The 24,944-nt window shown below is 39.2% G+C and overlaps 2 protein-coding genes across 3 annotated transcripts in view; both read right to left on the bottom strand.

Annotated features, from left to right (window-relative positions):
- LOC144665244 (E3 ubiquitin-protein ligase rnf213-alpha-like) overlaps positions 1–5,587 on the bottom strand; it is a 98,698-nt gene extending 93,111 nt beyond the window's left edge. The window contains 1 exon segment of the mRNA XM_078526452.1: positions 5,277–5,587. Coding sequence (XP_078382578.1) covers positions 5,277–5,463 — 187 coding nt within the window. The 5' untranslated portion in view covers positions 5,464–5,587.
- Positions 5,588–14,254: 8,667 nt separating this feature from the next.
- Positions 14,255–24,896, bottom strand: LOC144665301 (NADPH-dependent diflavin oxidoreductase 1-like). 2 transcript variants are annotated; one of them, XM_078526528.1, is made up of 16 exons: positions 24,741–24,896; positions 24,523–24,600; positions 23,796–23,893; positions 23,550–23,648; positions 21,918–22,019; positions 21,238–21,335; positions 20,784–20,916; positions 20,285–20,406; positions 19,130–19,302; positions 18,258–18,305; positions 17,749–17,856; positions 16,972–17,173; positions 16,434–16,493; positions 15,797–15,915; positions 15,079–15,173; positions 14,255–14,723 (listed from the first exon to the last, which is right to left on the bottom strand). In XM_078526528.1, the coding sequence occupies exons 1-16, from the start codon at positions 24,894–24,896 to the stop codon at positions 14,579–14,581; spliced, it is 1,836 nt and encodes a 611-aa protein (XP_078382654.1). In that variant the 3' UTR covers positions 14,255–14,578. The 2 variants fall into 2 exon arrangements, with proteins under 2 accessions (XP_078382654.1, XP_078382662.1); XM_078526536.1 differs by lacking the exon at positions 14,255–14,723 and having other exon boundaries at positions 15,078–15,173; positions 15,797–15,890.
- Positions 24,897–24,944: the final 48 nt, after the last annotated feature.

Genomic DNA, 24,944 nt, shown 5'->3' with positions numbered 1-24,944 from the left:
TAAAGAATTTTCCAGCTGATCAATCAAAACTTCCATGTGCTGGTGAATACAGATTATTTGTTTTCTACCTTAAAATTGTATTTCTTTTTTCGTCAAATTAGAACTTGTAATTGCAATATTCTTTAACAAAGAAGTTTTCTTGTTTTTGTGCGGAAATGTCAACTCATCGAGTAGCAGTTGTGGTTTCAATCTGAGCGAGGGCCATGCGAGCAAATATAATTTTATTTCCATAATCTGCAGGTTGATGAACGATTACTTGTGAGACTCGAAAGGTGAGCCTCAAAGATTTTTACGAGTGTAAACATCATGTACTGTACTCATCCATGTTTAGAAAGGGCAAAATATTGCGTCTTCGTATATTATTTGAAAATACCTGGCAAGCAAAGGTTTTAGGAATTTAATTAAACAAGAAACTTTAAGCAGTTTATAACCGGGCGGTTAAAGCTGATTTCCAGTCCGTACTGCGCAGACTTGGGGTTTGTTTACGTTTTTGTTTTGAATTCGTTGAAACGTTACACTTCGGTGACAGCATACATGAAGTTTTTTAGTCCGCCATTACAGTTCGTTTCGTCCAAGAATTTCCGATGAGCTGAAACGTCGGTTTGAAATAGCGTCAAGGTTCCTCTACTCGTTATTATTTGTTCTGCAAGGATATCTGGCGTTAGTTATGTAGAAAAAGGTAAGTTTGTAGCGGAATTTTTAGTTTTGCTCGTAAACATTCCTTCGTGTGGGCTCACATAAACATTGCAGCCGAGATTGCGCAGCACGGACTGGAATTCATCTTTAATGTTTGACCACTTCTTTCAGTTCTTTGGCTAGAAAGGCAGGGTGCCGCTGAGTAAAAAATCTTTAAGAAAAGCAGTCACCTGAGAAACACACAAGCCGTGTTTGCGTGAGTCACAGAGTTTGCGTGAGTTGAATTTCTTCATCACGTCATCTCTTGCTTTAAACCACATGCCTGGCCGGATAAATTTCTGCTAATGCATGCAAATATTTATTTTGTTCCGAATGTTGAATAAAATAAACCCAAACCAATTGAATGGCATTAAAAAGAAGTCCATTTCACGCCAAAATAAAGGCTAGACTAAGGCCATCCCGTTGTATTTCTTCGTTTAGCGTCGTCTGACGACTTAAGTCCATCCGAGGTTTGCTTGAGTCACGGGGTTTGCGTGAACTGTAGCAGTGAGCGAAAATTCCCTTACTCACGTCATCCCTTTCTTTAATAAACTTGCATAAACAAGTTCCTGCCTGGGCTTCCAAATATTTATTTTGTTCCGAATCTCAAACAAAATACACTCAAACCATTTAAATGGCATAAATTGATTTCGGTTAAAATTAAAGAAGCTTAAAAATCAAGTTCTTGAAGTTTAACTGCTATTTTCCCCGAAAAACACAACTTCCAGTGGCATTTGGGAAGTCGCGTGATTCGTAGCACGTAAATAAAGCAAATCTACCTGCGAGATTCGGTATGTAATTCCCCTTTTCGAGATGACTTGTATCCTGTGCCTTGAAAAATTTTTGCTGGGTTTGCAAATTTCCTTTCGATTCCAAAAATAAACTCAAAACACGTACTTGCAAAACACACGAAAAATATTTCATATTTTCATTTAAAAATAGTTTGGACATGTCAAATTGCAACGTGAATGTTCGAGCTCCGAGCCAAATGCTTGAATAACATTTAAACGAGCAATCGCCAGAAACAACAAAATTTGCGTGACCGGGACCTTAATCTGGAACGATTTACCGACAAAAAAACGACAAAACTCCGGGCAGATTATGAACCGGGTCCAGTCCCTGCCCGGTTAATAACCACGTGACTGAGAATCGACTGGAGGAAACACTCGTTGAAACTTCACTACAAAACGCAACCCAGCAAATATACAATTTCTTGCATTTTTTTTTTTAATAATTTTCTTTAAAACTTCCCGCGATCTTTACTACAACTACCAGAAGTCTTTGCGCATTTACGTCATAATGCAAATGGTCTATTTTTAGATCAATATGCCCTTTTAGTTTTAGGATTTCTTGTTCTGGTCACGTGACTAGTCAAAAAAGGCTGTAATTTAGAACACTTGAATGACTATTATTAAATTGGAACAAAGCTGTGCAAAAACCTCACCGGTAGGAGGTTTGGCCTCCAAAAAATGATGGCCAGAAAGAAAGTATACCAAAGAGAAATCATGAGAAAATGTGACTAATGAAAATAATTTATCCTAGACATCAAAATTATATGAGGCAGAAATTTGAATTTTTGGATCTTGTTAACTTAGCTTGCCATTTAACATTTGTGACTTGACGGGAGAGGTCAGGAGACTGTGATTAGTTTTTGATCTTTCACTTGCATAATTTTGCCATCTTTTAAAAAGATCATCCCAGTTGAACCACCAAGTTAGGGTACCATGACAACAACAATAAATATAGGATTTATGATTAAAAACACTATTTGCCACCCCCTAAATTAATGGTACAGTGACCATCCATGTTTCAGATTATAGACAGAGCTCATGTTGGCAAAAAGGATTTTCAATTTAAATGATGCAGACTTTCAATTGATTAAACTAGCCTTTGATTACATATTTGTTGATGTTATGATTGTATGTTTGTAGTAAAGGAAAGTTTAATAATAATAATTTAATAATTTATATAGCGTTTTTTACATGTGCTGATCAAAAGCGCTTTACAGTAATTTCATTAAAAACAATAAAAAGAATACATATACATAAAACAACTAAAACCTAAAGGTAAAATACGGTACAAATTTAAAAAGATACATTAAAATGCTGATCTAAATAAAAATGTCTTAAGTTTACTTTTAAAAACACCAATTAAGTGTCGTAATAATACGCAGGTCGGCCGGCAAACTGTTCCATAAAGCCGGTGCAGATGAAATGAAGGACCTGCCGCCAAGTGTTGGGCGCATTGTCTCCCGTGGAACTTCTAATAATAGGCTACTATTTGAGCGTAGCGAGTATGAGCTCGTTTGCTTAACTTTCACCAAATCACTAAGATAAGATGGCGCAAGACCATAAATTGATTTAAAGGTAAGAATTAAAATCCTAAACTTAATTCAATGAGCAACGGGAAGCCAATGAAGCTCGTAGAGGGCTGTAGAGGGCTGGACCTACAATTTAGACTTTACAGACTTTAGATCTAGAGGTGGGTTTTGGCACCGTAAGCTATATAGATATGTGCAGCACCAAAGGGTATGGTTTTCAGTCCGTTTTGGTCTGAAATGGGATATGGTTTGTGCACTCTGGTCAGCAATAAGGTATAATTTTTGGATGAAACTAACCACAGGGGGGGGGGGTACTCCGACTTGTAAATGACGGGGATGATCGAATGAAGACAGAACTCAGGACCCAAAAAAATCCCTAAGTCTTCCAAAAAAATCCCTGGACCAAAAATAACCCCTTAAAAAAAATTACCCCTAAAAAAAGGACGGGCAATAAGGCTCGCGTTTGTTTATTCATCATACCATGAATACGCCAAGTTTGTTTCAGGAACCCATGTTTGTTTTTAATACCCTAAAAGATCCCCTATTTTAATCAAGTCACCCAAAAAAATACTTGCCAAATCTTCTTACCCAAAAAATCCCAGAATCAACAATTTGGGCTCCAACATGGCGATTCCATACTGTGCTCTCTAAATTTGTGTGAAACAGTTTGATGGATAACTCGAGTACGGAATATCGTACAGACCTGAGACTTGGACAAGTTGTTTATATAGTAGATTTCTACAATCTGTAGTATTTTTTTTTTTTTTCGTGGCGTGACAGTGGCTATCAGAGAAAACCACCTATTCCTTTCCCGGGTAAATATGAACTCACAATTTACCTTGCACCCAATGTGTGGCTTCATACATGTAGCTCAGTTGGTAGAGCACCACACCGGTATCGCGGAGGTCACAGGTTCAAATCTCGTTGAAGCCAGAATTTTTTTCTGGTTTCTTTCTTTGCAATTTCTTTAATTACAATTCAATGCGAGGATCATTTCTCCACTTTACAATTAAAACCTCACTGTTTATACAACAATTTTAAATAAGTTCGACTGCTGCTATAGATACGTCTAAATCACAAATACTAGTATAAATTTGTGTTGAAAATAAACAGACTCCATAGCCCCGCTTCCTGCAGTCACGTTGTCGCCTGTCACGCTTAAACCATTGATCTTCTATTGCTGGTTTTCACTGTCAAATTCCAAACCATTCAACTACTATACAGAAGCTATGAATTTCAAATATTATAGACGATAAATAGATAAACAATTTCTCCAAGTTTCAGGTCTGTGCGGCAATCTTTGGCTCATGAGCTAGTACAGTTTCACATAAACACCACTTATTACATCTGAAATGTTCAATCTGCTGAAAATGGAAAGGAAAGGCCTTTTTTCAAACAAAACAGCTTTGTTACTGCACTCAGCTTGATGTCACATACGATGGAGAACTCAAACATTATAAATGCTCTGTTAAAAAAACGAATGACAGTATCGATCTGGAAATTTGCAAATAGATAAATTTTTAGTTTATCTTACTTCTAATGACAACGAAAATTTAGTAGGCCTAGTGAATTTTGATTTCAGAATTTTATGACGTAACATGAAAACCAAGAATTGTTATGTTTATTTTCGCAGTCTTTTTTAAAATATAAAGAACCTTATTAGTATTACGTCTGAAATAACCCTTATTTAATAAAGTAAAGTTCGAATGTAAATGCCATGACGACAAACTGTACTGTATGGTATGCTGGGGTCTTCCGGGAATGCCGCGATTTTGCGCAAGACCCGGAAATAGACGAAATAGCATTTCGTTTTCACTTTAAAATTTTCACTTTCGATTTCAAACACCCGGTAGTAAAATGAGGAATATTACAGCATGACCAAGGAAGTTCTCAGTTGATTTTAAACTTGATGATAAGGAAAAACGTTAAATCCATGGAATAAGCGTCCCCAAATTAAAGGCTATACCACACAAAACATTCGGCTAATTAATGCACAAGCATGTCTGTCAAATTAAAATAACCAAATTTTCAGACTTAATTTAGTGTATTATTGAAACCAAACGCTACTTCAATGAATGGAACCTTGACGCACTGTACTGCTGAGTTACGAGTTCCAATAAACCAACGATCTTAGTACGAGAGAACCGAAGAACGGAAACATATAAATTGCGTGCTGCAAGTTTGGCGAAATCAGTCAATTCAAATTATTAACGCGACTTGGGAAGGGTTAATGAAATATTAAATTCTTGACAGCCATGAATAACCTAAGTATATAATTTACCTTGAATCTGTCTCTTATCTACGACTCCATGGTCGATGTTTCCTTTTGCCGACGCACCGCTTTGCTGCAGCAGTGTTTGCGTGCTCTTGGTCGGAACATTTTGAGCACGTTGAAGAGGAAAAGTACAATTTGGACAAAACTTATACCTAGGAGGTAAGTCGGTTTCTTCACAGTTGGGACACTGCATCCTCTCCGAAAATCATTAGCACATCTTTGATTCTGTTTAAAATCGACTGACAGATGTTATTTCGTCAAGACAACTAAAACGAAACATTCTACTCGCCGCTGCTTCTCGGAAAGTGGCGACAAAACACACCTTTGTCAAATTTCTCCGAAATGAACCGGAAGTCACAGGTCACGTTGTGTGGGCGGGCGGGACAATTCCCGCACTACAAATGGAATATGAGCTCCCAGCATGAGCTATTATTTCTTTGTTCATGGCGTCTGATCTCAGTCTACATTAAGGCCTTGACCCCTCCGCCGCGAGAAAAATAACGCCTGATCGCAGGTTAACGTGTTTACATTCAAACGTTTACTGCGGTTTAAATTCAGTGTAAATTGACCGTGGTCAAGTTAACTGAACCTAAGTAGATTAGTGCAGTGTTTATACTGCCTCAAATAACCAAAGTTAATCTGTAACACTGCCAAAATTCGAATTGGCAGGAAATACAAGCTAATGCGCGCAATTTTTAAAACATGGTCGGTATTAACAAGAAAGCGGCGCCGGGCTCTGATAGTCATTGCCTTTTTCTTTTTAATTCTTAAGAAGCAGGTAGAAGCGTCTCGATTACGGCAACTGCTAATACTACAAGTGAGGCGAAAACGGATGATTTTACTGCAACTTATGCAGCGAAATAGCAGGCGAGCGAGACCGGCGTGATTGGTCCTGGCCAAGGAATATTGTTGCCGTGGATCTTGCCTGGAAAAAACGGGAAACAAATAAATAATCTGTTTTATCCGGATAAAAAAAAGTGTGAGTGGAATGAAGAGGAGATGTAATACATCGCTTACCTTTCGGTTTGACTGCCGTAATAATTCAAAAACGTGTCCTTATTTTGTTTCATTTTGCTAGTGCACGAAACGTGGCGCAAAGAAAGCCTGAACTCCGCGAATAAAACATGAAACGTGTCAAGGAAACTTGAACTCACGATAAATTAAAAAAACTTCAACGCAACCGGATGAATCTGTCAATTTGACCTCGGTTACCGAGCTAAACCAAGCCAAATCACTGCATCATTATTGCTTTTACCGTGGTTAAATTTCCTTTGTCTTTTGCCGCATTTACTGAGGTATAATTGATGTTTACATTGACCAAAAATTTACCTTGGTAAGTAAACTCTTTTACCGCGGTAAAAATCCCAAGTGTAAACACGGCATAAGTCTATCAATGTTAAAATTTCATGTTTCATGGCCGCGTAATTTTTATGGCAAACAAGAACATTGAGAAGCTCGAGAAGCTTAAAATCGGGCGCTTTGCCTTGAAAGGCAGGGTTCAGTACAGCAGAAACCACGAAGCAGTTACTTAAGTAGCACTCAGTCCGACTGTGTTTGTGTAAGTCACAGGGCTTGCATGAGCTGTATTAGTGTGCATAATATAATATCTAGAACGTTGTCGAGATTGCATTATTACTTAATGACATGATGGTTTCAATTTATAAATGTATCTCACACAATACAAATAAACGATTGAAGTAGACGACTAGACAATGTAAAGTTTTAAGACTTAGCAAAGTGCAGTGTATTGGTAATACTGTAAGGTGCGGTTTCACCTGAAGGTCGTGTGCTTTTCGGTATTTTCCAGGCATTGCACTTTGATGGGACAGTACTACAACTGTTTACCGGGGAACTACTATTGTCAAGAAAATGATCACAACTTGTTGATGAATGATTGAACATTTGTTTCATACCATTACTGTAATAGCAATTGATAAAGGCTTTTAGTCCTGAACCAAAGTATAAGAACTGGGAAATACTGAAACCCATTATCAGCCACCTTAAACGGAAATATCTTGTTGGTGTTTCAAGGAATCCAAGAAAACTTCACTCATCCCATGTATCTATGTATTGCGGTATTTTGTAATTTTTTGAGTGATTTTTGGGGATGTTTGGCAGGTGATAGTTTTTTTAAAAGAATTAGTAAAATTTACACAACTAAGAAATATTGAAAATTTAATGTGAATTTAACATTGGAATTTGAAGTTAGAAATTGGCAGACGGACACCAAACAGTCCCGTGACATCCTGGAGTGTTTTTGCATGGGGGTCAACTGTGTGATGATGTTTCCATTTTTTTCTTCAATCCCCACTGATAAAGAACTGTTGTTGGTGTTATGTTGGTGTTATCACATGTCAAGCCTTTAACAAGGTATGAAAGAACACAAGGATTTAAATTATTCTGGTGCTCAATTTTTGCGTAACTAAAATTAATGTTACTCAAATTCCTGATGGATTCTGTCTTAAACTGTTACGAGCTTAGTATTTCCAAATTATTGCATGTCAATGTAAGGCAAGACAAGACATGCCTTGGTTCTTATGTAATTCTCTTAAAAACACATAAGACATTGACTATAATTTTGTCTGTGCTATGGCAATTCACAGTGGGGTGGTCTTGATGTGTCTTTAACTTGTAGACTGGACTGGACTAGTAAAACGCGGACTAGTAAAACGCGGACTTGTAAAACGCCTCTAGACACTTCGAATTCCTTGGCCACAATCATCTTACGGCTCTCTTCAATACATAATGTCTCAAAAAAAACAGTAACCTCAGAAAGAAGTCAGAAGCAAATAAGGTCGAAAGACCGAATTTGAACATATAACGGCAAATGTTCTAATGTCACGAACGTAGGAGTCGTGTAGGCCCGTCACCTTTATTTACCACATACTGCCCCCAAATTAAAACAGTACCCTCAGAAAGAAGTCAGAAGCAAATAAGGTCGAAAGACCGAATTTAAACATTTAACGGCAAATATTCTAATGTCACGAACGTAGGAGTCGTGTAGGCCGGTCACCTTTATTTACCATTGACTGTTGATTTCTGGACGGGCCCCGTTCTACCTCGTGCGAGCAATACAAACGACTGCACTCAACAGACGTCAAGTAGTGGAAAGAAAGAAACATATGCACACAACTCATAGCATCAATCCCGTTGTTTTAGTAGGGGTTTGCAGAACGAACATGTGCTATACTGCAAAAACATCTCCACGCTAAAACAGACCATAGAGTGCTCAAAAAAGCTAGAAATATGCCGTCGAAGAAACACACAAGAGCTTCAAACACAAATTGTTTCGCTCGCTAAACCGTTTAGTTTTATCCGATTTACAAGCGCTTGTTTTACAAGTCCGCGTTCTACAAGTCCGTGCTTAACAAGCCCTCGTTTTACAAGTCCGCGTTCTACAAGTCCGCGTTTTACTAGTCCTCGTTTTACAAGTCCGCGTTTTACTAGTCCGCCTTTTACAAGTCCGCGTTTTACCTGAGTCCGCGTTTTACTAGTCCGCGTTTTACTAGTCCGCGTTTTACAAGTCCGCGTTTTACTAGTCCGTGTTTTACAAGTCCGCGTTTTACAAGTCCGCGTTTTACTAGTCCGCGTTTTACTAGTCCAGTCCAGTCCTCGAAATACAGTATGCCAAAACTCCCCGCCCTCTAAAGATAAGTCCTTGACGGTTCTTGTCGTTTTTCGGTGCCTATTCATCTTCGGCATCTTTCTCATCCACCTCTCGTTCTGTCCTGTGTCTGTCATCACACGAAAGAAAAGCTGATTCTCAAAAAATCTGCCACAAAAGGAAATTGACAAAAACAATATGAAAACCATATATCGAAAGTTTCTTATTCTAAAATTTTATCATACGTCTTAATTCAGAGCTACAAAGAAGTTCCTCCTTTTGAGTTATTGATACTGTTCTTACAGTACCTCTTTCCACTAGCGAAATTTTACAAAATTCCTTCGCGGCGAAAAGGTAGCGCGAATCCAGAACAGACTCCAATCGAGAGTGGGTTAATTCTAGATTACTATTAATTAACTATTACAACATTCATTTTTAAAATAGTTTCCCAAGCCGACTAAGCTAACTAAACGTCGAGTGTATCTTTCAGTAAACAAAACATGCCGTTATGACGCCGGAAATCCAGCTCACGCATACTATACCCCGTGACTCACGCAAACCTCCGACTTACGTGCTACTACAGTCATTCCTTTCTAAACATTTTTTTTTTTTTGACCACCACCGTACCTTTCTACCCAAAAAACTCATGAAACCGCCCGGTTTTAACCTGTTTTAACCTTTCAAAAATTAGAGCGTTCGAAACTAAATAAGATCCGTAATCACAAACAACATACAGCCGTTTACCAGCACTCTTTAAAACTCCTGAAACCCTTCAAAATCAGGCAAAATAAATCTTTGAAATAACCTTTATCAATGTTTCTTATTTTTTATTCAGTTCTATAAAATGCCTTTCATACACTACTGTCAAACAAAAATTTCAATTTCCTCAAAGTTTCAAGACAAAAGAATAACAAATATTTCGTGCACAATGTAATTTGATTAAGCCAATATTATCACGTCTAAAAATACTTCAAGCAATTCAGTGAAAACCCGTTTTTTTTTTCGTATCAACGAAAACCACTTTCGAATAATCAATACATGAAAATAACAATAAGATCAAAAGGAAGAAAGGAACCTTTCTAATTATTTGAAGACTTTCAAAGCCGTGATATTATGCATCCAATCCGCGATAAAATTTAATTACAACAAAATCCAAGTTCTCATTTTGAATTCCATTTTTTTCAGTTGATACCTTTATCCAACTTGTGAAAAATTCCATTCAAGTTCCTATTAATACTGTACATTCCCAATGTTTTGCTCAGGTCTTCAGAAGCGTCTTACTAACCAAATCTAAAATAATTCCAAAACATGCTGTACAAACATTCTACTCTTTGTGACAAACGACTTGACGACCAATTGTTCAGAAATGAAAATCGACACAGTTCTTGCTAAATAAAAAAAAAGTTTTACGGCGGAGTCAGGCTCAAAAAATATACCGCAAGATCACACCCCCATTCATAGTCAGAAACCAGCAAACCATCTAGTTTGCTAAAAAAAACACTGCGTGACATCAATGACGTTACCTTTTTCATTTACAAAAATAACTTTAACTTGTCAAAGTAAGTGCAATTTCACAATGGTGAATATCAGTACAGTATGGGGCCCAGTTCTCGGCTGGGTCCAGTTCTCGGCCACTTTGTGTTTAACGCGTTTTTTCACACTCCAGTTGAATCAAAAGAAAAAGGTATTTCCTTCAAACGATAGACTGATTCGTGTGCTTTAAGCATCTTGAGTTTGATCGTTCAATTCGATATAGAAAGCTCACACGTCGAGTTTACGCGGAGGTAGGTGAATTTGCATTCCCGAAAAAGTTGTTTGTTTACGGCTCCAAATTCATGGATGTAGTTAAATTCGTATTTTATCCAAAAGCCCCCACCATACGAGCTAATTTTTGGCATGTGCAACGTAGAATAATTCAGCTTTCTGCTTTAGTTAACTTTTCGTTGAACCGTTGTATTTTTTGGTCTTAATTTACTTCGAAATTTTTTCTTGCGACGTTTGCGTATTTGCCAGCATGCAGTTCTCGGCCACCCTGCTCGCTATCACAGCTTAGCGCTTGGTTTTTAATATAATTTCATCTGCTGCTGCCAGAATGAAAGAAATAAATGTTTTAAAAATAAAGTTCAATCTTATCTCTAAGTTTTGAGCTGACTCTTGTCTTGTCTATTATTTCTACAACACCTAAATCTTTCAAGACCTTTTCACTGCAAAATAAACCATCTAAATGCACGGGTCACACAATGCGGTTTTGCCAGAACCTGCACATAGGCAACTAGGCGCGTTAAAATCCTTCTTTTCTAAAGTAAAACAAAGCATCATAAAAATAATTTGGGATCGATATAGTATAAATAGGTTTACAGAGTGATTTTATGACTGTGAAAATTAATTGAGCATTTTTTTACAGATAATTACGCACAAGCTTTTTAGTGGCCGAGAACTGGGCCAAGGTGGCCGAGAACTGGGCCCACAAATGGAGCTTTTATTTTTATTATTGCTCGGGCAAATTAATTTTTGACCGGTCGATAGCTTTACACCAAAAAGCTGAATAATGTAGCTAGCTCTGGGAGAAATTTCAAGTTCCTGCGGTTCTTCTGAGGTAAGAAATACAAGTTTACGTCAAAAGTGGCCGAGAACTGGGCCAAGGTGGCCGAGAACTGGGCCCACAAATAGAGCTTTTATTTTTATTATTGCTTGGTCAAATTAATTTTTGACCGGTCGATAGCTTTACACCAAAAAGCTGAATAATGTAGCTAGCTCTGGGAGAAATTTCAAGTTCCTGCGGTTCTTCTGAGGTAAGAAATACAAGTTTACGTCAAAAGTGGCCGAGAACTGGGCCAAGGTGGCCGAGAACTGGGGCCACAAATGGAGCTTTTATTTTTATTATTGCTCGGGCAAATTAATTTTTGACCGGTCGATAGCTTTACACCAAAAAGCTGAATAATTTAGCTAGCTCTGGGAGAAATTTCAAGTTCCTGCGGTTCTTCTGAGGTAAGAAATACAAGTTTACATCAAAAGTGGCCGAGAACTGGGCCCCATACTGTACTTTGCCCCGTAAGCTTTTTTCTCTGTCCTTCCGCCGAAGCAAAAAAACACAACCTAATTACACATTAACCCAAAAGTCGACCAAGTGTGCCTGCAACGATTTCCTGTCAAAACTAAAATGAAAACCATTGCGGTATGCGTCACCCGTAGCGGTTTTGTAGCAACCCCAAGCTATCCACGTCTTTTTGGCCGCGCCAGGAGACTACGCTCTAGGACGACCAAAGGGTAAACTATAAATCGGCCACGCCCGATTAATAACAGGCGTAATGATGTAAATATCAAAGTTCTGCATTTACAAGAAGAGAGAGTTTCACTTTTCCAATTGCTGTTATTTTTTTTATGGGGTCAATTAATAGAAATAGACAATGACGTCAGCAAAAATCGTCCAATTACCAGCCAGTATACTATGACACACAATTTCATGAGTCACTGGGAAAGTCTCCACTTAACCTCTTACAATGAGTTAAGTGGCTAATTAACCCTGAGGCCTGACTCCCTGGGACGGATCACTGCAAAAAGTCCCAGGGAAAAGTCCCTTTGCCGTGTAAACAGAAATTAAAGGGACTACATCACGCAATTTAAGTCAATTTCGGCATTGGCTAACTAGTTCATAGAAATAACTGATAAAAACTGAAGAGCTCAAAAGAAATTCAGAAAGGCCAAAAAGGGGTATGGATGGGCAAAATTCGAGAAGATTAAAGCGGATTGCGTTCGGGTAAACTTGAAAAACGTCGGCCCGACTTTTTTCAAGATTATCTCAGTTTGTATGAAGTTTCATTTACAATGCTTGAAAATCATCCTTGTTTGTTATGTGGCCATGATTTTGCCAATAAAAGAGTTTTAAATAGAATTACCTAAAATATCGTGACCTAGCCCCTTTTAATCTGGTGATTTGAATTGAAGGGGTGTCGAATGGTAAATGCGAGACTTTGCGAGACGGCGAGACCGATATCTTTTCTGCGAGCCCGAGACCTTTTTAGCCTTGCAAAAGAAATCGAGACTCCCAGAAAGCTTAAATTTTGCAAGACACGCATTTTTTGAGGGTCCATTCGCCACCCCTAATTGAAGAGGCAAGTCCCCGGGAATTGCCCCCTCGAATTATGTTGGTCTCCTCGTGTGTACCGTTCCCAGGGGGGGTACTCCGGGATCCAAGTGACGGGGATGTGCGAAGGATTTTTTTGGGGTCTAAATTTTCGATTCCGGGATTTTTTGGGGTAGGAGAATTTGGCAGGTATTTTTTTGGGTGACTTGATTTAAATAGGGGATTTTTTGGGTATTAAAATCAAACTAAAGTGCCTTGGCGCGGCCTTGGCAATTTAGGGGTAATTTGACTAGGGATTTTTTTTTTGCGTTTTTTTGGTCCCGGAATTTTTTTGGGTAATGTCGGGAGACTTAGAGATTTTTTGGGGTCCTGAGTTTTGCCTCCATTCGATCATCCCCGTCACTTTGATCCCGGAGTACCCCCCTGGGGTACCGTTTGCGTGCAGTATTACGTGTTGTACGTGATCAAGGTCCGCTTCTACATCAATGGTATCAACTGGCACCAGAACAATTGTCATCAAAATCGGAAATATCAAATAGTGACGAATTTAGCTGAACAATGCACGGTTTCATTGTGAAAATTTAAATGCTTGCGGTGATAGCGACTTAATTCGGTTTCCGTCGTCTAAGTTCAGATGATCGCGTCATTGGACAGTGGCTTCATCCATTATTCTTGTGTCCTACACTTCTTCATCCCTGAAACTGTTTAGTGGGGTCGACTGCACTTGTAACCCAATTGATGGTAGGTTTAAGTTGATTCTGTTCGATTGGTACACAACAAAGTTTGGGGGCCGGGATAGAATTTTTGCACTCGTTGCAACACTTAATGGCAACTATTTCAGGTGATCCCTTCTTACACACCGTATTTTTTGGCCAGCCCCATATCCCCCGCCTTCTTTAAAGCCATACTTTTTGACATCCCCCGAAAAATAAATAAATAAATAAATAAATAAATAAGTCACACCAGCCCCCACCTACCTCATAAAAATGAACAGTTTCTAAATAAGTAAGGGTCTTAAAAAAACATCACTGCCCGAAGCGAGTAGAAGACGTAGTCCCGGTAATGTGGTCTGCCCTGTTCACATGTACTCGGGGCTCGGGTGGGTGGGGTGAAATCATAAATGTACTGATAGCGGCTGCCACAGGGGTCTTTTTCACACTGCCGTCCAATCTCACTCCTGACTTGAATTGTAAAGCGCATTTGAGCATATGCATGGGAAACGTGCTTTATAAAAATGCATTACTATAACCATTTTTCGGAGAGCTACAGATGTAAAGCTAAAGGAATACAGTACACTTTCTGCCTTATCCGAATAATACGCAGTTAACTGAGCAGATTTACTGTGGTTAAAGCAATTTTGAATTCCCTTTTTACGGATAGCAAACATGAATAAAACCTTTTGCCCTAAATTTTCCTTGTCTCTTTGTACAACAAGTTGTCTGAAGTGTCAGCCGTCTAACCCTCCGAAAACACTTCAAGGGACTCGTCCTGCAAAGCATCCCATTGTGTTTACAGGACTTGTTACACAGAGGTCGGTACACAGGAAGGACAATGTTCCTGGGATAGGAGTTGAGTTAAATTTTAGTATCATGATCTATTTTTATGTCTTGCTTATGTCCATTATGACCAGGTTTCGCTCTGAAAATGTCTTGTACTTTCTAATGTTTTAAGAAATTCCTCGGCTTTTGTTCTGTCCATTTTTCCTTCTTTCATGAATATTTCAAGAAGAGCTTCAGTGACGTCGGTGGGCATTCTTTGTGAATTTCTACACACAAAAAAATAAACAAAGCAAAATGAGAAGAAATGTTTAAGGCGCATGAAAAAGATTATTTCTTCATTGTTCGCGACTAAAAAGAAAGCAAGGTGTTTTCGTTATTAAATGCATGATTTCCGCGTGCTGTTCGTGCTTGCCTTTGTCTAATCGTACATAAAAATTAAAATGCAGCAAACCTTCGAAAACAGGCATACAATACTAATACAGCTTTGTAATAGAACTTACGACAGAAATATGTATATCAGTAAAAATACCGACTTTGCGATAGATAGGCTCACTGTTCTTGCTAAAACTGAGATTGTAAATAGAAAGGCATCTCGTAGGATGAAGGAACAACTCAACATACCCCGCTATATAACACCATCCTTGTTTTTGAGAAAGCAGATTCCAGACAAGAGAGCTATTCTCCAATAACCTATGCTGAACGTAGATCTTATCTTCCTGTCGACAAGGAGAAAAATAGTTATCAGATGGTAAGCGAACAAAACAAACACTTGAACACATGATTTTTTTACATGCTGACGACAAATACAGAACTGATCAGCATACGAGAGGGCGAACATAATTGGCGAGCAAACAAAACAAACAAATAAATAAACAAGGAAATGTTGAGCACCAGAACGTTTCATCTGACAAATTTACTGTACCGACAGTTTTCTCCACTTTGAACAACAGTTATTTCCTGGTCCAATAACAGACCTTTCTGAACTCATTATACAGACTTAGGTAGTCATGTATCTGCATTAAACCCGGGCCAAACGAGGATGACTTTAAACTCTCGCTTTCGTTTGGCCTGAAACTCTCATACACACTCGTCGACTCTCATGCACTCTCGTCGACTCTCATGCACTCTCATCGACTTTGAACGTGCTCATATGTTTTCGTGAGAGTCGATGAGAGTTTGACGGACTCTCGTTCTCGTTTGGCCCGAGTCGATGATAGTCGATGAGAGTTGACGAAAACTCTCATGAGAGTCAACTCTCATCAACTCTCATCCTCGTTTGGCCCGGGCTTTAAATTCGTTTTACTCGTAATGCAAGGTTTTTAAACTATCTGATACGTACCTGATCTCGTGAGAAAGCAGTGAACAGCTTTAAGCTGCCATTTTCGATAAGAAGATGCCACTGATCTCGGAAAAAGAAATCTTTGTTGCTATTCCTACAGCCAAAGAACAACACACAGTCTGCAAGAAATAAGACACCGAGGACATCGAAATCAAATCATTGCAAGGGATCCGATCGTTTAATAGTTACATGGCTGTTACAATTATTGTCAAACTCAAAACAAGCCTATCAGATAGTCGATCACCAACAAAAAAAAAAAATTAACCAATCAGATTTTAGAGGAAAACACGTGACTGGTGGCAGGCACGAAAAAGTTGACTGGCTGAAAAGACAACACTGTTTTCATTTTAACTGGTTAAAGCTCGCTGCATTTATATTACCCATGGATTGAAAATATCCGTTTCAAAAAGGCGTGAGATTTGATTCCTCTAGGGAAACAGAGGAAACAGTGTCAGACATGTAAGGCTAACGCAGTTTACGCGCAATCTTTAAGTTTTCTATTTCCTATCTCCTTGACGTGATCCCTGCTAACTATGATCCGTGCTGTAAATGAACATTAGACTGCATACGAAAAGACGGATTAGTACCAGACTCTCTCTGCCGTTGTCCGCATTTAATATACTAAACTTCAACTTACCCCCAGCAGACTGCGACACTCTTTCTTCAATAAAACTTCTAAATGGCGCACAGCCAGTACCTAGAGGAAAAACACATGTACGATGCACAGTTTGATTTTCTAGTTGACTCGAACAATTGAATAACAAGCTGAGCCAGAGAAAGTCTTCACAGGAGACTATTTGTACAAGAGACACTATGGGTGGTCTGCTGGTGACTGCTACTTTAACTTTATGAAATAAACAGAGAAATTTGTTCAAGATCCAAGAAATCTAGGGTCGGCCAGCCAAAAGAGTAGCCTTAAGTCGGTGGTAGCCATTAACAAATTGCTCTTCAATCCTAATTGTGTTAATTGTCTCTTTAGTAAGACTAAACGCTGGCTTGTTTTGACGTGGTTTAACTTATGAACGTATATTGTGCTTTCCTGATAAGCTCTTTTGTGTTCACTAGCTCTGTGTTTTGACTGACTTTCTGTGTTTGTGTTCATCAATCCACGCCTTAGCTAATCAAAACGCGCGTAGAATGTAAACTATATTATAAAACGTGATACTTGTGCGTACCTGGACCTATCATGATAATGGGTGAGTCTAAAGCCTTGGGAAATGATATGGTGCCTTTCTTTACCCACACAGGGACGCGTAAATCTTTGTTCGTAAAGTCCAGTGAGGCCAGCCACGTTGAACAAAGGCCTCTTCTCGGTTTGAACAGTTTGGTTTTGTAATTTACAACAGCCACCAGTAATTGAACTTCATCTGGGTGAGCCTGTCAAAGAAACGTTTGGATTGGTTTAGTGTTCAGCGCTGGGTAAACACTGCTTCTAAATGATAACATTCTAAAAGCAAAACATTTTTCGAAATTTTCATCATTTTATACGTAACTGTACATACGTGTTCTGAACTATGAATTGACCAAAACAATCTGGACAAATTGTTGGGGTAAATGTATGAGGGCTTTTGAATAACACCCAAAAAAACAGTAAAGTCCAAATTGCAATCCACTTAACATCTTTGCAATTATTAACCACGCTCTCTTCCTAATGGAATTCTGTCAGTTATCGACTACTGTTTTCCTTGTCTAACAAGTCAAACCCTTATTGTTTGGATTCTGTGTTCTTGGTATATGTCAAAGCTTGTCGAAATCATGCAAAAAGGTGATTTTGGCGTCCCTAAAAGAACAATTAAGACGTCTTCATGATATCGTAATATAATCGTCTACAGGTTTATAGCTACAGGGCATTTGTACGTATAAGGCAATGCAATGTATAAAAAGAGCTTCATTACATTGCCCTCTGCACGCATTGCGGCCAACGATGCTTGCGAGTTGCGAGCTGCACCTACCATTAGCGAAGAAGCTATAGAAAATGCTCGCGGCTGAATCGGCGGAATCAGGTCCAATAAATACTCGAAAGGAATATTCGCACTGGCAGATGGAAAGTCTTGAAGAACCTGTAAACAAAATTTAGCAGTAAACTTCTGGCACCGACTGTTGAAAAGGTGGATGACGCTATCCACCGCATAAATCACTATCCAGCGAACAATGTCAGTAGTATGTTATGTCGACACTCGGTAGTGATCAGATTTAATATTGGGTATAGCGTTGTCCACCTTTTCGGGTAATGTGGAATTAACTTCAGAAAGAGGAAAAACAACATACAGTTAAGTAAACTCCCCAGTTTGCAAGATCCAGTCGTTGGTGCATTAACGTATCGTTTTCTAAGCAGGCATTCCTCGTCGTGCAAAGCCGAGACTGCATATATTTGAGAAATCCCCCACCCTTGATATTGTTGCACTTACGGCTAGCGGGTCCTTGATTTAAAGGGAACGCTTCATCGGAAACACAAACTCACCTCTAAGGTAGTTCTTTTTGGTCTGTAGCAATACGAATAAAGTTCTTCCTGGAAGAATTCAAGTGATAACAAAATGTGTGTGGTTTGTGATAGACACTAATAAAAAACATACGTATACACTACATGATAAATAAAATCCATTTAAAGAAAAATACGTACGATGAGAACTGAACAAAATCATGGTAAGTTCGTATAATGTGTTCGTCCGGGTGAGAGTAGTTCTGATAAGAACTGTTGTTGTTGACTGACGTTTCTACAACCTGAGCTGAAGTTATGTTCAGAGTCAGGAAATGGTGATAAGTTGTGTAATTGTGCGGAAAACGTGAGGCGATTGGCGGCGGGTCAAATGTAAAAATGGAGAGCAGACTGGGGACAAGAATATGTTTCCCGTCATTCTGCTCCCTGGTCGGCTCCTTTTCCCGCCCGCTTTGGACGTATTTCCCACAATCCTACAGCTTGTTCAACTGGGTTTGGAACGTGGGGGGCTAAGACTATTCCAAAAATTTTTAGCGGGTTTTCATATTTGGAGCAACTTTTTATTTTCTGACCGAAGATTTCGAAGATTCTCCGATTGTCGTTCGAAGGCCATACGAACGTTTCCGATCATTTTTCGAACTTTTCCGAAGACCAACGAAGTTTCCCGAGGACTTCCAATGAAGTTTCGAAGATGTTTGAACTCATTTAGGAGACGGAATAATCTAACAAACCAATTTTCTTGCGATATTTTCGGCACCAAAACGTAGGGAGACTGAGCCCTCCAAATTTTCGTTTCGGGGGGTGTTGCCCCCCTGCTCCGCCTCCTGGGCAAACGTAAACAAATTAGCTACTTAATATTTTTCGATGGCTTCTACAGAATTAAGCTAAAAGTGTACCTGTCCTTCTGCAGAGCAGAACTCCTGTAGTTTTTCCTTTTCAAGGTCTGAGGTGGTGAAGTGCGAAAGAAGTTCAAAGAAGTACCTCCTGGGGACACCTTGAATGTCCAGATAATGTTGCACAAGGTGCTGAATGGAGCAGGGCTGAGGAAGCTGGTGTGGAATGGGTATATCTGGCAAATGATAATCACGGTTAGAACTTAGTTTGCGCCGTTTCAAATTTATAAGAGAAAAAAAGGTTACTCAGGGCCAGAACTGCTTGAAAATTCTCCAAATCCACTTTACTACTACGGGCCATTATAGTTCACCACTAAATTTTCTCCGATTCTGATTGGTTTAAATTGAACACGTGACGCGATAGTGCCCGTCCGCCGGAGGGCACTATCAGCCCATAGTGCCCTCCCGTGAAAAATGCCCGGATCGATAGTGCCCACTCGTGACTGTTTTTTGTAAACAAGCTGCCTGCAGACAAAAAAACCCAACCAAATTCACTGCATTTAGTGGGTTTCTCGTCTGGTTTTGTTTCGTTTGGTAAATTTCGGCTTTCAATTGAGTTTTTTATCCTCAAAAGTAAAAATAATTCACGATGCTTGTTTTTGTATGTGCACGCGGAAGAAAATTTAGTGGTGAACAATAAAGACTATAGAGTGTTTCTGTCTCGGAACTATCGGTCTGATAGTTGCCCCTTGGAAATTTGATGATCTTAAAACTAGCATATTTGCCCTCGAAGCTTCGCTTCTCGGGCTAATATTTGTTTTAAGAACATCAAATTTCCGCGGGGCAACTATCAGCCGATAGTTCCTCGACAGAAATACTCTATTGTTAAATTAGTAATGCTTAAATCTGAAGTCTTAGCATATTAGTGCATTACTGTTCTCACTCTGTACGTTAAATAATAATCGAATGCTTATGCAGGATAACCCTTCAATACATAAGTACTGTTATCAATGGGGACCTGCTGCACGTTGTTTAAGTTCTTCTTGAGTTACGACATACCGGTACCCTAGCCTGGAAATAACGTTAAAGATGATGATTACGGATGACAAAGATGATGATGACAAAAGAATTAAAAAGATGAGGTTCATGATGATTTTTGCTGATAAGGACCATAATGATGATACCAATGTCTAACAGACGGTGACGAGCAAGACTCACCTGGGTCATTCTGCTCAAGAGTGAACTTCTTTTCTGGTTCCAGTGCTAAATGAGCAATAAATTCTTGAACAACATCAGCTAGATTACTGGGCTGTACCATCAGGACATCACCTGGAGAATGACTTCCAAAACATAACCAGTGAAACAATTTCATGAAAACATGTCTAAACACTGCTTTGCTAACACTGCTTTGCTAACACTGCTTTGCTAACGCGAATTTTTGAAATTCGCGTTAATAACATGTATCGTTAATTTCCTATAATAAGGTAATAGCTGGAAAATTTCTCTGCAAAATCAGATCCATTTGATAACTTAGTTTTGTAACCTTCAATTACATAATGCCATGAACATCAATTGTGCTGAGGAAGAGCTGTTCATTTGTGCATTGTTTTAGCCTTAGCTATCAGGTTGGGATCAACATAATCAAAAGTGGTATGCTGTAGCTAAATAAAATTGGAGACTCAATGATTTTTATGAATTTCAACAGGATAATGCATACCTCATTCCAGAACCTTTTATATCAAATTGAACCAGCCGCACATCCTGCCAGTGATCTGCTGCAGTCACTCGATTATTTGATATTAACCTTGCATGGAACGGATGTCTTCTGCATGGAGTTGAATGAGATGTAACTGTAATGAACACAAAGTAAAGGGAAGTGGAAAACTGGTAAACAAAACTGTTTTAAATTTTAACATACAGTGCAACTAGAAGTCCCTTGCCAGTGTGGACACAGAAAGGATAGCAACCATGCTGTTCCCACAAGATATACTAACGTCACATGTCACATTTGTGAAAATTGGAGATAATTAACAAATGTGTTTGCTTAGAGAGAATCAAGAAGAAACTCTTGTTTATACAATAAAGCAAATGACTTGAGGCTCATCTAATAGCAAGCAAATTTGCAATGGTGGGAATTATCACAAAACACAACTCTTATGCTAATTAATTACCTTGATTTTCTATAGATGAACTTTGTAACATATTACTTGTGTTAACTGTTCCTTTGGTATCACTGTTTACAAACTTCACCTTAAATCTTGGTGGAGGCCTGCACATTAAACACACTCACTGTCAAATGCTAGCTTACATGTACACCTGCACAGTCACAGTACTTAGGAGACTGGGCTCCTTTGAGTGCTCAATCATACTGATAAGATATTAGCTTAATCTATTAGTACTTGTTCAAGATACTTAAAAACTTTCTACCTATTTTTAACATGTTTAATGTATTTTATTATTTTATAATTATCTTTCAGTTTTCTGACCTGATTAGATTCTTCAATCACCTGACGTGCGAAAAAATATGAAAAATACCGGTATATATCTTATTAATCAAGATCAAGGGCCATACTGGGCCCAACATCTCAGTTGACAATGGTACATATCAAGCATGTTGTTCCAGTGCAGTCCCAAGTAAGCTAGGTAATAAGACATTTATTGCACAATTCAATAACTGAAAAAGAGCTGGTAGCAAAAGTTTTACCCTGTTGAACACTACGAAGCTATTTGAACAACAATAAAGCTTTCCAATTGGCTGATTTTAGCTATGATTGGCCCTCTCCACTGTGCAGCTTAGTCAGCTGCTTGATTGTATAGTTTACGATAATGTAAAGACAGTTAATGTACAGACCTAACACTAGCACTGATTATCTCCTTCCCAGGAGGCAGTGGATGTAATCTAAGAACTCTTTCCCAGAGTTGTTTCAACCAGGGATCAACAACCGCATCAGGGCTAAAATGAAAAACACTTCGTGAATAGAAAAAGATTGCAAAAACTAGTCAAAGGCAACCAGATAAATTGTGCCATACAAGCATTTTACCCAGGCATTAATTTTACTTGCAAAATATTGAAATTGTATTTACAATCCCAGCCCCAATACCCTTGCTAAGCTACAGTACATGGCTTGTTCCAAGACAAATCTTTTAAAAGGGTAAATGGGTTTTTGGCTAGCCTGCGAGCAGGCTCTCTATTCGGGGGCAACGTGAATATTGAACTGCTCGAGCGCCGAAGGCGCAATCCCGCGAGTGCCGAAGGCGCGAGTGCGTGGGCGAAGCGGGCACGCCGAGGGAGAGCCTGCACGCGCGCCATTGAATTTCAAATCCGGCCCCTCGAAATGTGACAACTTGTTGACAACTCGCTACGCTTCCGGTGTCAATATATAGATCGAATGCTCGCGCGTTTATTTCGAAAAAAGTTTTAAACAAAGAGAGTGAATGTTACTGTATCTGCAAGTGTACATTTTTGGTAAAATATGGAACTGGTAAATCGGTTCGCATGTAAACGGAAAATTTATTTGAATCGTCAAATCGCGATGGGAGCCGCGGACAAGTGACGACAGATGTACGAACAAATTGAAAAACAATTCGCAATATTGTCTAGTTTGTCCAGCCGTGTGTTCGATTCCTGTCCCCAAAAAAATCAGAAAACCGAACTTAACTAGTGAGCATCACTCTGCGAACGGCATTTGTAAAGGTGCTTTATTCTCCTGCGCGTTTCGTCCGACCGTCGCGGACTTCTTAGCCGATGCAAATATTAACTGCGAACTGACGCTCGTAACGCCGGTTAAATCTCGCAAAGCAACACAGTTCAAGTTCAACCTATCGATTGTCCCTCCTTCACCTGGCCCCGGGCACCTGGTCTTCAATTATGCTGGAAAGTGGGCATATTACTAAAACGATAGTGTCTGAGAGTCGCTCGTAAACTTTCTTCTCCACCATTGCCACTGCAAAGAGTTGAAATACATGTATGAAGCAATTGCCGTAACCGGTTTGGATAACCGCAAAAACATCTCGTCCTTCTAGAAGATAATTTACCGCATCTTCCTGTTCTTGTGTTAAGTTAAGGAGATCGTTAGAATCAAGCGAAAGTTTCCAAAATGCTTCATGAACGCTGCTGAACGAACTCGCGTGCCTATTCACGGACGCCGGCCGTAGTTGATTTGGCTTTGATGTGGACGCTGGTTTTTCTCACATTAATTGAGTCTGTCATTTTTGACCAATCAGAGTGCTGCGTTCGTGGACGAACGCGCCGGATTTAAAATTCAATGGCGTGCGTGCAGCCTCTCAATTTTAATTGCGGGCTCGCCTCGTTCGCCGACTCGCGCCTTCGGCACTCGAAGGATCGCGCCTTTGGCGCTCGAAGAGTGCAATATTCACGTTGCCCCCAAATAGAGAGCCCGCTCGCAGGCTAGTTTTTGGCATGTTCTACAACTGAGACTGAGAACCAAGAGATGACTAATTGCACAAGCCTTGAGTAACATACCCTAGTTCATGCTGATCATCTGCCAGTCCGAGGGATTGAAGTTCTGTACCACCCAGCTGAATCAGCCTTTTATTCATTTTTTTGGCAATAAAGTTAAACCTACATGGGGAAAAGAAAATAAAGTAATAACAAAATTCTATGATATATAAGTTCACAGCCATCTTAAGTAAATCAAGGAAAACAAACAATATGGTGGCACTGAACTACAGAATGTCATTTGAATTTATTTCTTTTTTGAAAGCTTACTTTGGATAAGATGAATCACCAAGGCCTAGCACAGCAAATGACAGCCCAGATAGAGAATTCACTGGAAGGTTTCTTCTGAGAATAAATCTCCAGAAATTCTGTAAAAAGAAAAGGTAATTCTTCAAAATTTATATCCATTTAATTCATTCATTGGACTTCGCACAGACCACATAATATGTATAGCTTAACTATCCACATTTTTTATGTTAGTTCAGTATTGGATCTAGGAGAGAGGCCTAGGGACCTTTCCCCCCTACTGGAGTATGAAAGGGCCCACTGACTCTCCTCTCACTTTGCTTCCAATTTGAGCAAGAAAAGCCCATTTTTAATTCGGCCCCCGCCCCCTCGACCCCACCCCCTTCTCCCTCATTTTTAAGCACCTCTGGATCTGCCACTGTAGATGCTAAGAATCAACAAGAACAGCCTTCTCTTTAGTGCATCTATGATCAGTTAATTTGCCGAAACTTAATTAAAAACAAGCTAGAGCTATAAGAAGGTGCTTGAAGGGGTAACTGGGATTTGGACAAATTTACACTGGGAAAATGGGATTTGGAATCACAAGCAAATAAACAATAGAACTGGTATTTGGAAAGAACTGGAGTGAGTGTGACCAGTTAGAAAACCCATTAAAAGGGCACTGAAATCAGGTAAAAGAAATACTATTTATCATAAACATTTTGCATTGACAAATTGTAGCTAGAGGATAAACAAATGCTTGGCCACTAACTTTCATGTTATCAGGTTCATCTCCTTGCCCTGTTGTTGCACACACAAATATTACAATCTCCTCCTCAATCAGTTTCGTCTTTGAAAAAAAAATGAAAAAGTAGATCAGAAACAACTACTGATCTTTCCTGGTAAAATAGAAGCAAAGTTTCACAACTGATTTGAAATTAAAAAGAAGATTGAAAAGATTTTAGCTCAGTTGTATCGCGGCAGACTTACCACATTATAATCATCTAAGGCCAAAACACTCGCTGATATATATCTTCTTTTCGCCTCGCGGCCTATTCTTTCAGCCACTTCTTGAGCAGTTCCCGTTTGAGAGCCAAAAAGCACAGAAATTCTTCTTCCTCCAACCTTCGTCAACTCGTCCGCCATATTGGAAAATTCTAATGGTAAGGACCTCTGCCCAGTTATGACTGCGGT

The sequence above is a fragment of the Oculina patagonica genome, chromosome 1 (assembly GCF_052425735.1).
Source record: "Oculina patagonica isolate OP01 chromosome 1, crgOcupat, whole genome shotgun sequence".
In the NCBI taxonomy this organism is placed as follows: Eukaryota; Metazoa; Cnidaria; class Anthozoa; order Scleractinia; family Oculinidae; genus Oculina; species Oculina patagonica.
Note: the sequence above shows the minus strand (reverse complement) of the source record. Positions and strands in the feature narration are given on the sequence as shown.